Raw genomic sequence first — 16,935 nt, 5'->3', positions numbered from 1 at the left:
AAAAAGCTTCATTCCTAATCTCACTTGTAAAAAAACAAAACAAAAAAACAAACACTTCACTGTTGCAATGAGGATTTATAGAAAGAATTAGCTTTTTGGATAAATGTCACAATTTGATCAATTATTGCAATACATGAAATATAGTATGTGGTATTTTTGCTCTATTTTGTGTGATATTTCGAAGCCCAACAGTCAAAAGTAAAGCAGATTTAATAAACAGTGATCATTGCATCATCTAAATAAAAAGATGTTCATGGTCAAAGTAATGGGTTAATTAACTCATCTTTATTCATGTGGCCTCTGTGCTTCACATTTCTGAGCAGAAACAGTGTATTATTAATTTATGTCTGCGTTTCACAGTAAACACACATGGAAATTTGACGTTGTGTTGTGTTTCGTAACATGCATTCAAATGAAAGATGTGTGTATCATGGGGTTTAGATTAAACTGTCTATATTTGATATGTTTCCCTGTGTACTGTGATTATCATCTCCATCTCAGGGTCTAACATGTTAATTTAGGTTCATGTTTAAACCAAATTAATTAATTTGCAGTCGTGCTTTTGTGTGTTTGGGCTCCTGAGTGTGAGCCCACCGCTATGCAACACTGTTGCATGAACACTGTAATTACGGCTGTTTTTTTGATGTTCCCCCTCGGTGCCCAGCTCCCTATCGCAGAGATAAGAGGAAAAAGTGACATGCTCCTTCACATGTGCTCCTCAGGGAACACTTATCAAAACAATACACCAGCCATCATTCACACACAGCTCTGCACACTTTGCCACTTTGAAGTCTCCCCATACTCGTTTTTTTAATCCCCTTGCCTTTTTTTTTTTTTTCAATGTAATCTCACAGTAACTGGAGGGATTCTTCACTATTTATACCATTTGTTCATACAAATACAAGACTTCATCAACAAATAACAATATGTTGAAACCAACTATTCAATAGGAGGCTTCATCTAAATGGGTTCAAGTACTGGCACTGCTATGCATCCCTGCGTCTGCGCTGCCAATCCCTGTAAAAAGTTAATGTAAGCAGGATTCACAGGGAGCTGCTGGTGATGAAATTATGGTGTAACTGATACCAATGTGCCATAGTAGAGGAGTGCATGGCCGCCTGCGTCTTTGAAGGAAGCACTTCCCATCCCACGATGCTCTGCTGGAGAAGGGCTCCTGGTTGCTTGTACAGTACAAACGGACAGATGGAGGGCAATACTGCACAAAAAGCAGGCAATCATTTTGCCGCAATGGAGAAAAACCCTGCAAGTGAAGGAATTCATTGTACATTCACTATTGCACTCAACACTGAAATCCTGCAGACTCTACTGTAAATATGAATTTACAGTAAAGGAGGCAAATGTCATAAATGTAATACTATTTTAAAGCAAATAATATTCACAATATCTGTATTTTATTTATTCAAGCCTCCAGACTCATCTGATTGTTAAGCAAATATGTAATAGTGAAAATACAGAAATCCCACTTAACTGTATTATAAATTAATATAATATATGGTTGATTTACTATGTGCACTTAAGATAAATGATTTCTATTCCTTGTAAACAAAAAAAACCCTAAATAAATAAATAAGATGAAACACTTGGAAAAACATTGCAGAAAGTGAAGAGGAATTATTTAATTCAATAACTTATCCTGACTGATTTGTTATAGGTTATAAAACAGATTAAATACAAATGTTTTGCAGAGGCATTGCACATATTGCCACAACTTTTCCTGATCCTGCGACCCAGGATGATTAGAAATTCATGCGTGACTAAAAAGGCGCATCATGCATAAGAAAAAGTGCACTGTCTGCAAAATAGCAAGATGAACACTGTAAACAATGGGGGTGTAGAGCTCTGAGGGGGAGGCCGTAAACCCGTGGCTATAGGGGTGCCAAAACATGTTTTTGAGAGGGGTGAGCCAGTGTTGCCTATTACTATAGCAACAGGAAGACCTGGCTGCTTCAATCAGCTTTTGGTTCGTCGCCGAGGCAGTGGATAGGTAGAGCTTCAGCCAGGGAGCAGAGTCGTTCTGGTTTTACTAATGAGGGCAACGGGACATGCTGGGTGTCAGCCATCCTGTCCGACCTCCACACGTCCTGCCTGTCACCCAGCCACCCGTCAAGCCAAACAAGCCGCCTTAGGGACAGCTACAAGAAGCACCACCAGAGTGACAGCATGTGCAGACAGAGATTAAACACATCTGATTGGAAACAAACTGTGGCTCGTAGAAGTATAACACATTTTTATTATCCCATTAAAGACAATTCTCAAGCAGACACAGATGGATTATGACAGAAGAAAACCTGCTTTACATACACATTAGTTAGTTTGAACTGCTTTCAGCAACGAACAACAGTGTTACTACCACTGTCTACAAAAATTAGTATACCATCTGTATGCTTCACTCAGTGTGGGATCAGAGTTAGTCCTTTTAACCGTGTTGTAACATGGAGGAGAAGTTAAAAGCCACATTTTGTTTCACTTTTAACAAGTAGTTTTTATGCTAAGATCTGATCCCAAAAGTTATAATAAAACTAAATGACTAAATCAATTTTTTTATTACAGAAGGGTGGTTTTAGGTTGTTTTTCATGTCCAGTTGGTATTGGTGTATTTACAGTTATATCTATACAGAATGCATAAATAATTCCCAGTAGCATAAGTCCTTTTTTCACTTATTACTGTAACAGAAACATGTAAATCATTTAAAACACACAACTTGTCAAATATTTTTCATGAAAATCTGTATTTCAGTAGTTCATTAAATGAGAGTGAAAGTTGCCCTTAAAAAGTATCCAGAGCTCTGATTGTAAAATAAATACATAAATAAATAATAAAAAACAATGCATATATCAATACATATGTACACTGCTACCCATAGAGTTGGAATGTTTTTATTTTCAAACACACTCCTCTTTTTATTCCGCTTTCTACACATCAGTAATCACCTTTGACCAGGTAATAACATATGGAGTCTCAGTTACACTTTATCTATCAAAAATATATCATGTTGTCTCAATCATTTCATTAGAAGTGGTAAAAAATATTTTATTCTAGGTTTATGGGCAACAGTGTGCATATGTAAGTTAATATGCTTGTATTTACATACAGTACATATGTAGTGCACATGTCTAAATATACTAATATTCACCTATATTTACATTTATATTTGTATATATCTCAATTTATTACATGCACTTTTTAAGCTTAAGTAACTTGATTAAATGTTGTGCAACTCGTGATCTATTCTGATCTTGCTGTTAAATGAAGTGCAGTCTTTTGTTAAGAACTGGAGGTTTCTTCTTGTTTTCTTTAGTCACTATCACTGTATTTAAATTTGTAATAATGCATTGTAACATACTTCACACAACAACAGTAATAAACTGCTGATAAAACAGTCGTAATACTATGACAACTAAAATATTTACAGTGGGTTACTAAATGAAGTTTGTGCCTTTAGGAGTCTGTTAAAAGGTAACAGAATTTTAACAGCGATAGAGAGAGAGACATAATGTGTGTGGATTCTTTTTCTGTGAATGGCCTCTTAATGTGAATTATTCCACATTACATGCAAATGTAAACACAACATCTCCACTTAAAAATCATTTTGATTATTGGTCTTCACAATTCCATCTGTCTTTTCCCATTTTCAGATTTAGATGTAAATACCACCACTGAGAGCTTTATTACCGTGGCATGTGATGAAGACGATTGTCAAAGGTTCAAGGTAAGACTGCGTTGATGCATATTACATATTACAACAGCAACATTTTTTCAGTGTGTGTATGAAGGTTTCTTGATAAACGCTTCCATCCAGAAAACACAATAGAAAATAAAATACTACTAATACTAATACTGTCACAGTACTAGGTCTGATATTGTTGACTGAAATTCTCTACCAGGAAAATATATATTTAATTTAAGATATTTTTATTTGATTAAACAACATAGAGTAACTGATAAAGATGCATATTTACTCCTTGTGAAAAAAATAAATTATAAAATTGAGCTTATTTCAACTGTCAGGCTCACTTCACACACACACACACACACACACACACACACACACACACACACACACACACACACACAGAGTTATTTGCACTGCACATCTATTTGTTTTATTTTATAATACATTACACTTTGACAAAATCGTTTCTAAAATAATGAATTACATTTCTAACTCTAACACATCATACACTGATTTCAACGATCTTCTTGAAACATTGCAGGACCCAAACGGTCAATAAAAAGTTTTAAAAAGTGACTTTATTTCGGTTTCTGTAAGGAAAATCTTTGTTAACTTACTGCATTCATACACTCAACGGTGCAGAGTGATAAAACGGTGCATTAAAATAAACACCTCCCCGGCTGTCACTGATTTATAGTGTGTATTTGTCCCACATTGACCCATCTGGAGGCCGTGCGTTCTCTTCCCCACGGTACTCCTTCACTCATGTCTCACATCCACGCTCAGTCCCAGGTTGGTCCTCAAGTGTAATGATTTGTAATCAGTGGAAGACTCATAGCAGGCCAATAGAAATAGAAAAGTTCCCCGGTTAAACCAATGGTGTGGCCACATTGTTACAGCGTTCAGCGAATCCCCTGCGGATCTGATGCAACAGGGCTGCAACTAAAGTTACACCTTCCAACAGCAACAGCATATCCTTCCGCTGAGGCGCACCGAAAGTTAGTACCAGTTTCACCGTCTGCGGAAAATATCTGCCAAACTGCGGGCTGTGTCTGCTTTTTAACATGAGATTAGGGTTAAAGACGGGGTTTGGCTTATTTTAGTATTTAAGCTGCGACTGAACGCTTTAAACGGGGAGTTTTAGACTTTATAGACTGTTAGGTTAGTTAAAGTTCAGAACCGAGTCTCCCGTCACTCAGACTCTTTTCTTTGTATTACTTTTAGATTAAAAAGTTGTTTTATCAGTTTCTACAGCAGACAGTGAACGGAATGCATTTGCAAATTAAAATCAAAATTTGTTTTAATAGTTTAGGTTAATTTTTGTAAATTAAGCTGCGTTGTTTGTTGTATTATTTTGTAAGGAGCAGAGTGAGGTGAGTCGTGCTAAGGTCCGGTGAAGCAGGCTGAGGTGGATCCGGTCCGGGTCTCTGGGTACCGGGAAAGTCCCCAGGTCCATGACGTAAGGGCCGGCTGAACTCCGCAAAGTGCGCATTGATCCGCTGCGCTGTGATCAGGTCCGGGCATTAGGAGTTGCAGAAGTAGCGGATTTAAAAACTTTCCGTCTGCTAGTCTCTTCGTCGAAATAGCACTTCATGAAGAGTCCCTGTCTTCCTAAAGGGAAATATGGCTTTTTAAAACTGTGACCGTCTCCTTCTCCGCCGTAAAGCTCCGTGTGCTTTGCTCCTGCAACGCACTTTACAAGACTATTCAGAAACTATGGGGTAAGTGACGCTTCTAATGGACTGACAGGGAAAAGTTAGGAAATAGCATGTTCCTCAGAGTAACAAACAAATTAACACAAACTAAGCTTATTTTATGAAATATAGTTGTGTGTTTACGTAATTTTATAACATCTGAACCATTATTACTGTTATTTGAGTTATTATTTTACCATGTATAAATGTAGTGTGTTCATTATATTTTTTCTGCTTTAATAAATATTGTAACAACAATAACTATCTTTCCATACCTTAATAATAATAATAAAAAAAAACTTTGTTATTTACTTTCATAGTTTTATTTTAGTTTTGTTCAGTAACATTAAAGTAACACTATGGTGCTATGTAAGTAATATAAAAGGTTTTGTTTTGTTTATTAGGTTATATTTTACTCCCTATGTTTTTTGTTCCTTAAAGTTTGTAAAGTTTTAATTTTGCATATTATTAATTGTAAATTTCAGTTGTGTAAATTAAACTAGTTAAAGGTTCACAGCATGAGGTGACAGGTGAGAAGTTAAATTAGTTCAGAAACTTCTAAAATAAGTAAGTTAAAAATAGTTTACACAGTGAATAATTCTACAGTAAAATTCTTATTTTTTGCAGTATTTTGAAGTGCCATTTAATTTACTGTGTTTCATTTTAAAATGGTGGATTTAAAGGCTAACATTTTTTTTGGTCAAATTTTAAAATTTCTTTTAATTTTCCCTCTTGTAAACAGGTCTTCAGGTGTTTTCACAACTCTTTCATCCACCCAGTGCACGATTTGTGCTTTTGAACAATTTGATCGAAGCAGACGATACAATGGCGGCATCGATCCTTCGCAGGAAAATTCCTCCCATTTCCACAGACGAGCTCGACGTTCCCCTTCTCCGACAGGCTAGCCACAGCCAATCACGGCCAAGGACGGGGGCGGAGCCAGTGGAGAGGCAGCACTTAATTGGTGAGTTTTGCCAAGACGCTTTTTTATTTTTCCACATCCCGAGGTCGGAGCCGCAGTGCAGCACGGGGCTAATGTCGTACAGTGAGTACAGCTAAGTGGATATTTCTCGAATGCAGACGATGCTGTTCAATCATTTTCAGATGATCGGTTAGTTGTTCACTTGGATTTTTCGGCGTCATTGGTTAATTTTAATTAAAAATTTTTGCTATTTACCATCTCAACCATGTGTGATTTAAGCTTTTTTCCTGAATTTTAGTTTATTTTTAAACCATTCTGTAGCAGCATCTAAATGAAAAACTGGATTGCTTTACTGACTTACTGCATGATTCATTTTTTTTTTTTTCTTTTTTAGGTGATGGTCACTCAGATTGGATGACGGAAAAAGTTGATTTGTCTTCATTTGTGTCGACGACCGAGTCTTCTCCAAGCTCATCCCTTCCACCCTCACCGTTAGAACAAGATGTCAAGGTGCCCTCGGATCTGGAGGTCATGACCTCTTTACTGCAGGAAGAGCTGGCTCAGCTGGAGGACTACTTCCGCTCCGAGTCCACATCCACAACAAACAAGTTGGAGAAATCCTCAAAATGTGACAAGAGTGCTCAAGCCATGGGCTCCCAGTCTTATTATCAGTTACCCTATGGCTCGTATGGGACCAGCCAATCAGAAACCAGCCCTGTGGTTGTTACCTTGGCAACAGGGGAGCTGGACCTGGCCAGCTTCTGTGGTGGTCCCATCGGCAGAACCAAAATTGCGCGACCCGCCCCATACAACTATCATCACCGCTACCACCACAACAATGGGCGAAGAATAATCAGTGAAGCTGTGAAAGTCGGGGACGAAGTTGGACTTGATACGTGGGGTTCGAGGGGAAGTTACTCAGGAAGCACAGAGTTGTCTGTGAACCACTACTCCACACTGAAGACAGTGAGCAAGAATAGCCTTGGTAGCGTGAAGAAGGTGAGAGAATGTGCTTTATCATTGAAGGAAGAGGAGAGTTACTGTTTCTCAGAAGGAATGTTTTGCAGTGAAGAGATTGCGCGAGGGTTTTGTCTCGGTGGTTCGTATGAAAGCCACCACAAGCGAGAGGGACAGTTGATGCACAATGTGAAGGTTAACGTAAGTTATGACAGCACGGGGCTTGAGGTCTTGCACTGCAGCAAAGATGGAGGACTTTCTGGAAGTATTCCCCAAGAGACAATGGTGCCTGGTGATGGCTACTTCCACCAGTCCATGGCCAGCACAGAGCCTTACCATAGCTTTATAGGTGATCTAGATCAGCCCTCACAAGCACAGGCTGTAGAGCCCCAACATGGCCACTACCTCTATCCAGAATGCCTTGCAGACCAAAGCTATGAATGTCTGTCCAGAGGGGAGAGTGAGGGGCCACTGTTGGGTGCCCCAATCCACCGCCCCACCCAGAGGCTAAAGGATGAGCCCTGCTCCATGAAACCATCTTTGGTGGTGGGAGCTGCTTCTCTAGATTCCAGCAGTGGAGAGAGGAAGCAGAAGAAGAGAGACCAGAACAAAACTGCTGCTCACAGGTAAACAACTCTTCACTCCCTGTCTTTGATTTACACAGTTCAATAATCAAGTATTGAATATAAGAAGAATTTTGCTTTGGTAATAATAATCTCTTTGAAAGTACAAGTAAGTGTCAGAAAAAAAAGAAGTCATCAGAGTCCTGATAGTTTTGTAAAACTAAACAAAATTATAATCTTGTTGTTTGTCGTGGTACTTGAATAATTCTTGTCTAAGCAAACAAATCTCACTAAAGCAGCAACCCCAGTGCTTTAAATGTCCTGCAGAGTGTGGAGGGGCTATGGAAAGTCCCTCACTCACTGCCAAGTTCAGCCCCACCTAATCATTTATATAAGTCTCGTCAGTCTGTGTGTTTTCCTATCTTCATCTGTGTTTAACGTGGGATAAGCATACAAGAACTGTACGGTCATGTTAAAAACTGTGTTTGATTAAAAGTAAAAGCTCCCACTGTGTTATCATGTGAGGAGTGTCTGAGAAATCTGTTCAATGTGGCTTTTGACTAATTAATGAAGATGCAAGGCAGCAAGAGAAATAACACAAACCCCTGACCAAACACACTCCTTTTTATTGCAGGTACAGGCTGCGTAAGAGGGCGGAGCTGGACTCTCTGGAGGAGGAGCTCCACGGCCTTGAGGGGCAGAACCGGGAGCTTCGTGACAAGGCAGAGTCGGTGGAGCGAGAAATCCAGTACGTCAAAGATTTACTCATCGAGGTCTACAAGGCTCGCAGTCAGCGGCTCAAACAGGATGGCAGTGCCTAAAATGCCCACGCTGACCTCACCTCGAAACCTCCCAACCAGCACCAAGAAAGAAAGAAAGAGAACAAAAGAACGAAAGAAAAAAATCAACTGCACCAACTGGTCTTTGTTTCACACAAATGAAATGGTAGTTGCATGATTTTGGTAGTTCTTTTCTAAAAAATAAAAAATAAAAATTGTTTCAAGAGGATGGCCCGAACACAAACACACCTTTCTTAATAAAAAAGGGAAAAGGAGAAGTTTCTAAATGGGTGATGAACTATATAACAAGCCTTAGCGAGGTGGCTTCAAGAGGAGATGCTGAACTTGTCCGTGACCACTGTGATCTGAACTGCACTCACAGCCTTGTGATGACTGAGTCTGCGCTTGCAATGATTGATCGTTTACAAAATGCTCTTTGAATTAGTAGTAGTGATTGAATTTGCTTGTGGTTTCTGTGACACACATTGGCAGCATCGAGGCAGATCCATATTAAATATATATTTTATTTTCTATTTTATTTTTACCTAATAATGTTCATTTATCATTTGCTTTAAACAATCAAGTGAATAAAGGGATTGCTGGAAAAGTGTGCAACATGCTCTACAAATATTCCTTATCAGAGACATTTAGAAATTTGTATTGGTAAAATGTTGAGTATTTACACTTCTTTACCCCACTGAAATACCCAATGCATGTTTGATTTTGGAAAAGCATGTGCGAGTGTTATTTGAAGGCAATATTCTGTTAACTGCATGGCTTCAAGATCTCCACCGCGTCAGTCCAACTGAGTTGACTTTTTCCTTCTCATCAGCTGATGACTTTTTCTCTGAGACCCTTCCCATCCTCTACCCCCTTCCCCGCCAGTGTGATTCATGCTCAGGTTTTGTTTTGGTCTTCTGCTCTGAGACACATTCACTGGCTTTTTTCTTTTCTCTCTCGGCTGTATTTGCGAATAAACAATCACCTGTTGACACAACAATAAATTGTTGTTGGGTAACGGTACGACTTCATGGGAATTTTGTTTTCAATTGATCAATTTGATGTATCTGAAATTCAGGTCCTTTTAATAATTGATGTCAATGTCAGGAAATTATACATCAGGTAAATTACAGCCAAATAAACCAGTTATGTAGTATCATCCATCTCTGCCTGTGGACTGTTTTTCACTGCATGTTCATTCATTCTGCAACCATTCCAACACTTTACAACAGCTCACCAGGTTACTTCAACTGCACCTAGTTAATTCAAAACGAAAAACAAAAAAAGGAAGTGGGTGGGAGAGTAAACTGACTCTGCCCCTCCCCTTTACACTGTGCCCTGCCCCTTAACGGCTGGTTCAGCCCTTGTTTTTTGGCTGCATTGCAGTCAAGAGTCTGAGCCATTTCCCAGGATTTACCATGGGCACATCAAGAGAAAAAACATCCACAGCTGATTAACTGCTGACTATTCTGCAATAAAACAACTAGTTTTTGAGCCAGAATCTAAGCGAGAAGTCACGCAAGCTGTCGCACAATGCATCTGAACAGGACACTAACATGCATTTGACATGTTAGTAATCCAGTGTTTTGGGTGCTGCTTCGTTGCTGCTTTGTGTTGAATCCCCAGGGCTGAGTGGAGCAATATGAAGCTCCAGCAGTCAACACACAACATGGGTTGCCTATCTCTTCTCCCAGCGCATGTAGGGTGTGTGTGTGTGTGTGTATGTGTGTGCGTGTGTGTGTGTGAAATCTCTTGGTATCTCTCCTAGCAGTCGTAAGGCCTTTCAAGTGCATGAGGCAATATCACACAATACTTGCAGGAGGAGGAGGATAGAGATGCAAGTGAACTATCAGAATAAAAAAGTACTTGGTTGACAGAGAAGGCCATTAAATGTATTGATTTGTTCTTCTTTCTGTTTGCTGTTTGATACACATGCACTGTAATGCCAACACAGGATTTATGATATATTCTGATTGTACTGTGTGTCAAATAAAGTCCTTCAGTATGGTAATATTTAGTAACACATCATTTTAGTTGGGATCTGAGAATCATCTGTGCACCTTTCTGCTAAATATCGGAGTTAGTGTCAAAAGGATATTGTCATATGGAAATTAATTGCATGGGAAATGGGTACATTGGAGCAGAAAAGTAACAAAAATATTCATGTAAAAGCTATAATATTTAACCAGTCAGCCATTTCAGACACAAAAGGATGAGTGAAATTTCAGGAACATAAGTAAGTCAAATAAATATGGAAGTAAAAAATGAAAAGTAAAAAGAAAGTGCTTGCTTAACATTTAATTTTAATCACACAATGTCATTACCTATTAACACACAGAAGAAAAATAATGAAACACATCGATAACAATAAAATGTACTGTATACAGTGAGCATCTGCAGAATATTCCAGCAAAAATTCACAGGATTTTGTCACCACAAGGTGTCCCTCCAAGCTTAAAAAAAATGCTTGCTGCAGAGGCCCTGTGCAGGAGGATCACTTTTCAGTTATGATTTCTACTAAACCAAGCAAACAAACAAAAAAATACAACAGTCTAGATGTTACTCATGTTTATCTCATAAAGACCCCAGCATGCTTCATACTATGCTAAGTTAATAAAACTGGATAGTGATAGTTTATGTTGTTCATGTATTTATTCATTTTTTTTTTTTTTTTTTTTTTAAATCAGGGACAGTGAAACCTAGTGGACACAGTACATCTGATGTTCTACACAAAGAGTATATATCATTTAGCTAATTTTCAACTTCTGTCACTGGTTGGGCTTTGAAATAAATATGAAAATACATTTACAGTATAAGCAACAATAATAATATAAAAACAGTAGAGCTGCAGTTATCGATTATTTTCTTTTCTATCTTTCTTTTTCTTTCTGTTAAACAATTATTTGAATAGGCAAAATAAAATAGTACACATGTGAAAAAAAGTATAAAAGTAAAAGCATACATAAATATCTATACAGAAATAATAACTATAACACAACAGTATATATAAAAATGACTCTCTGTCTGTCTGTCTTTCTGTCTGTCTGTACACTGGAGTCTTCAAAACATTTGTATCCAACTTAGTAACTTACTAACATCTTAAGATGGAACTAACATACAACTTCGTGTTGACAAACAAATTTTTTACCAGCAGCAAAATGAAGGAAACAAAGCTTTGATTCTGGAAAATTGTAATCAAATAATTTTTTAAATCAGTTTTAATCAAGTTGATTCATCATTTCATTGTTTCAGCTCTAACACATAACATGCTTCGCACTTTTAATACCCCTCAGCCAAATATAGTGTAAGATTCTGTTGAAAATTAATGCCCTATAATTTAGATTAGATTGTTTTTGTGTAAAACTTATTACATTCAAATTTATATTTGAAAGTATTCTGATATAACTGAACAAGGCACAAGGCCATTTGACCTTGAAAAAATAGGTCAAGGTCACCCATTTTCAATAAGCTTCTGCTCCATGCTAAGATGCATCCACAGTATAAATTTGGTGCAGATATCTCAATGAATTATTCAGATAATGCGATTATGTCATTGAAAGTACCCCTCAGCAGAGGGGTAAAAACAGTATAAACCAGACAATATAAATATGTTTCCATCTAACTAAAATAGTATACACACACACACACGCATGCACACACGCATGCATAGCATGCATGCCTGACTGGGTATGTAATATCTGATGAATTTGAAGCAGTTTTGATTTGATTTTATTGTCTTTGAAATCTCCTTTATTTAGTGATTAAATTTGAGTTGAGGAACTAGTGCACCTCCAAGATATTCTGTCATTGAACTGATTTCTTCATTATGGATGTGGTATCTTGTTTGTGGGTTCAGTGCGCTAAAAGAATAAATTGATACAATAAAAATCTAAGTTAAAACACTTAAAGTAGCTCTAACATAACAATTAGTAAATATTACGAGGAAGTTGTCATATGGCTGAGATGGAGATGAAAGAGAATATGTGTTATGACAAAAATGACAGTCAGGTCCACACACTACAATGTGTAGAAACCTGTGTTTAGTCTATTTTAATATTAATTCCTGTAGTTGCAGTGAGTCACACTGAGACTCAATCACAGGAAGTAAAGAAACTGATCACTTTGTTCACATTTTACTTGGGGATTTTCTCTATGTAATTTGATGGTCTTTGTGGGATTTACAAAACTGTGTTTTTTTTTTAATGTAAGTGTTTCAATAAGCATTTTGAATCAACATGCAGTGACAAATTTATTAGGTTCATCTTGCTAGTACCAGATGTACCTAATAAAGTGGCCAGTGAGTGTACATTCTACTATCTCCCATGTGCTTCAAAAGTGGATGTAGTGCACGGAGATGCCCTTCTGCATATCTCAGTTTTAACCTATGGGTATTTGAGTTAGTTATTTTTTATTAAATCCTCAAATCTCACAAGGACTTACCTCAGTAAATGGATGGATATATGGATGGATGCTTTCTTATTATCAGTATGAAACATTCTGGTCATTCTCCTTCGACCTCTGGCATCACCAAGGTATTTTTCCCACAGAAATTATACTCACTTTGACCATTCTCTGTAAACCCTAGTGATAACTGTGTTTGAAAATCTGAGCAGCTTCTGAAATACTCAGACCAGTTTGTCTGCTATCAACAACCATGTCATGTTCACTGTCACAATCATCTTTATTCAACGTTTGCATTAATGTGCAGTTGAACAGGTGTGCCTAATAAAATGACCAGTGTACATGTATACGGTGTACGCCATACATGGTACCAGTATATAAGAATTTAACAGTTCAATTAAATACAGAAAAACTATAACATCCATCCGTCCGTCTGTCTGTCCATTTTCTTCTTCGTCCTTGTGAGGGTCATGGGTGTACCGGAGCCGATCCCAACTACCTATGAGTGAAGGTGGGGTACACCCTGGATCTGTCACCAGTTCATTGCAGGGCAAAGCTATAACACATTTTTATAATATAAAGTAGAATTTTTATCAGATAAGGTTGAACATTTATTCAATGGAACATTTTTGCATATGACACACAATATGTAAAGAATCTGGTTATTTCCTGCACACACAGTTTGTTCATATAAAGTTTCCATTAAATAAGAGGGTACTCTCAGACAAGATTAATGGATGTTTGTAATGGATTTGAAACTTGACGCTTTTTGTGTCTGAACATTTGAAATCCAACACTCTGTTTTGATGTTTCCATGCATGCATATCTGAACATCTTCCAAAGATCTGCTCAGATGTTGCTACACCAGAAACCAGATTTAGGTGGGTGTTCAGAAAGTCACAGAGATATGAAATGAATCAGCAACATAAACTAAGCTGGATGCCACAAAAATGCATGACATGCTGAGTGGAAACATGAATAAATATTAGTCTTGAAAGTGTAGAAATAAAAGACTCCCTCAAGGCCTTTAGGTGAAGGATTTATTATTAAAAATCAACTAAGAGCAATGCCAGAATTAATTTAGTTTAATGGATGATGAAGAGCACATACTGTACAGCAGGGGTATCAAACTCATTTTCTTTCACGGGCCAAATTCAGCCCAATTTGATCCGCAGTGGGATGGACCAGTAAAATAATAACATAGCCTAATGAAGTACACTTAACTCCATTAAAAACACACAGGTCAGAATAATATGTATATTTGGAGATGTACTGAATTAAGTAGTTTGGGTTTACCTTCATATTAAAGAGGGAAGGATTGGTCATAAGAGAATGAATTATGGACAAATTGTGACCAACTTAACATGATTATTCACTGAATACAGGTACTCAGAAATTCAAAGTGTCATCTTTCAAAATCGTGTGTGTCCACCTCTGGCTTCCAAACAAGCAGTGCAGCAACGACACATGGAACTAAGTCTCATGATCCTGTCCTGAAGGATCCGATCACTCAGACGACTGATTGTACTGTGATCACAGCACACACGGTGAGCGAGTTCACCACAACTCAGACTTGCGCGTAACATGCCAATGGCATGTTCTCTCTGTTGTATCATAAGTTGTGGCATTTTGAGCTGGCAACAACATTTTGGCGTTTTCTTTGCTGCCTTTATATTGGCTATTGACCACACCTAAAGTTACCAGTCAAGCATGACTCTGTACAGGAGATTCGACTCACTGTCTGACATTAAGGGATTAGTCCAAACACCGACATCAGGAGTGAAAAAAATACAGCTGTTAACTGTGGTACTCATCTCGTGAGCGGCATATACAAAATAGGCACCTGAGCAAACAATTTTCTGGAAATTACACCACATGTTTGGACTGTGCATTTTTAATGGCGCTAAGTATATAAATAATGACTCCAAATTTTTCTCTGTTTTAGTGCAACCCCCCCCATTAAATTATGAAAATATTTACATTTACAAATTATCCAAACAAAAAATATGTGAATAACCTGAACAAACTGAAATTTCTTTAAGAAAAATGGCAATTTTAACAATATTATACCTCAACTTGTCATTCATACATGTGGATCATGAAACAGATCTACAAAGGCACAAAACATTAAGTAACAAACAGAATATTGTTAAAATTTCACATTATAATTGCAGTTTTCTTCAAACATTTCAGGTTGTTCATATTTGTTGAGGTTATTCACATTTTATTGATCAATGATAGTTGGTTAATGTAAATATTTTCATAATTTAATGTTATTCTTCCACTAAAACAAGTAGAAAATTTTGGAGTTGTCATTATTTATAGGCAGTGGTGTAGTCTAGTTTATCCTAGTGGATACCCCCCCCCCCCCCCCCCAGCCTCGTACACTCATGGAGCAACATCTGTCCCGCAGCACCCCTCCCATAGCTGCAGCTGCTCCAAAATGGCCCTACACAAGAACCACCACGCTCATTAATGCATACAGTATGCATCCACACATAACTGAGATCATGAAAGACTGGTCATGTATTATCTAAATGTAAATGTACTGTAAGCAACACAAGATGTATAACAATCATTAACAGCTGGACTTTAATTAACCATTGAACAGCCAGTGACAAGACAAGACAAATAGGTTTCAAATAAATAAGTATGCTCCTCAGATGTAGACACTAGAGTTGGGAATCTAAGTTGTAAGACCAATACAATACACATCTCAAAACAGCATCGCTGATCTGATATATTAAAGATACGTGTGGCATCTCCTGATGCACTACGATACGATTCACACCCAAATCTCGATACAGAGCGATTAAGCACATTCTGATTCAACACATTCATTGTGTAAAAGAATATGCAGTGCAATTCAATGAGCTTGATTATTTATTTATCAAATAAAACCATGACTTTTCTCAAACAAAAACTTTAGTGAAATTTCAAAATGCGTGCCTCACATACAGTCACGTGAAAAAGTTGGGACAGCCCCTTTAAATCTTAGTTTTTTTTACTATATAAATATCTGGGATACAGATTTTTTTAAAAACAATACTAAGATAGGGAGCACATATACCAAAACAGATGAAACTAAAGAAATGCTTTTTAAAATATGTTGGTAAATTCAATATTTGTGGAAGGAAAAGGTCTGACACTTATGTTCATTATTTCTTCCAGTGCCTCAAATGCAGATTGAGTGCACCTTATAGAAGCCAATAACATAATAACGACCCATAATGTAATAAATTTTCCATTTTTAAAATGTAATAGGCCGATAACGTAATAACTGACCAATAATGTAATAAAAGTCCTGAACCGATAACGTAATAACTTTTGACCAATAATGTAATAACTTATTACATTATTGGTAGATTATTGCATTATGGGCCTGATAAAAAAAAAATTCTTTGAAAATGTAATAACTGAGCCAATAACGTAATAATATATTAATATCACTGTATTTAAGTTTCATTTATTACATATAACTGTGAACCCCCCCCATGTATTTGTCTATTTAACTTGATGGTTAAAATGATCTCTAGTCCTGTCTGCTGCTCCTTAGCCTTTCAAACTATCTCCAAGCAAAGTGGAAGCACACGTTTGCAAACATAGACAACGGTATGATGTGAAATATGTATGACATGTATGACATGTAACTCACTCTTGAAGATAGTTTTTTTTTTCCACTGTTAACCCTTGTAAAGTCTGAACTATTAAATCACTGACAGAAATTCCAGTTCTTTAAACTGGAGCCTTTATTGGTCCTTCTGAACAATGAAAAAAAAAAAAAAAAAATCAAATGCTAATTTCCATGTATGAGTTTCAGTTTGTATCATATTTGATATATTGTGTCTCAGTGCTCAAATATTATCATTTTTGATTTAACTTGATTGTTAAATTGATCTCTAGTCCTGTCTGCTCCTTAGCCTT

The 16,935-nt window shown here is 37.2% G+C and overlaps 1 protein-coding gene across 1 annotated transcript; it reads left to right on the top strand.

Annotated features, from left to right (window-relative positions):
• The first annotated feature begins 4,712 nt into the window (after positions 1–4,712).
• Positions 4,713–9,773, top strand: atf5b (activating transcription factor 5b). The gene is made up of 4 exons (XM_030151698.1): positions 4,713–5,416; positions 6,132–6,353; positions 6,706–7,894; positions 8,466–9,773. The coding sequence occupies exons 2-4, from the start codon at positions 6,215–6,217 to the stop codon at positions 8,650–8,652; spliced, it is 1,515 nt and encodes a 504-aa protein (XP_030007558.1). The 5' UTR covers positions 4,713–5,416; positions 6,132–6,214; the 3' UTR covers positions 8,653–9,773.
• Positions 9,774–16,935: the final 7,162 nt, after the last annotated feature.

Source organism: Sphaeramia orbicularis, chromosome 13 (assembly GCF_902148855.1).
Source record: "Sphaeramia orbicularis chromosome 13, fSphaOr1.1, whole genome shotgun sequence".
Lineage (NCBI taxonomy): Eukaryota > Metazoa > Chordata > Actinopteri > Kurtiformes > Apogonidae > Sphaeramia > Sphaeramia orbicularis.
The sequence above is the reverse complement of the archived record's forward strand: the minus strand, read 5'-3'. Positions and strand labels throughout refer to the sequence as shown.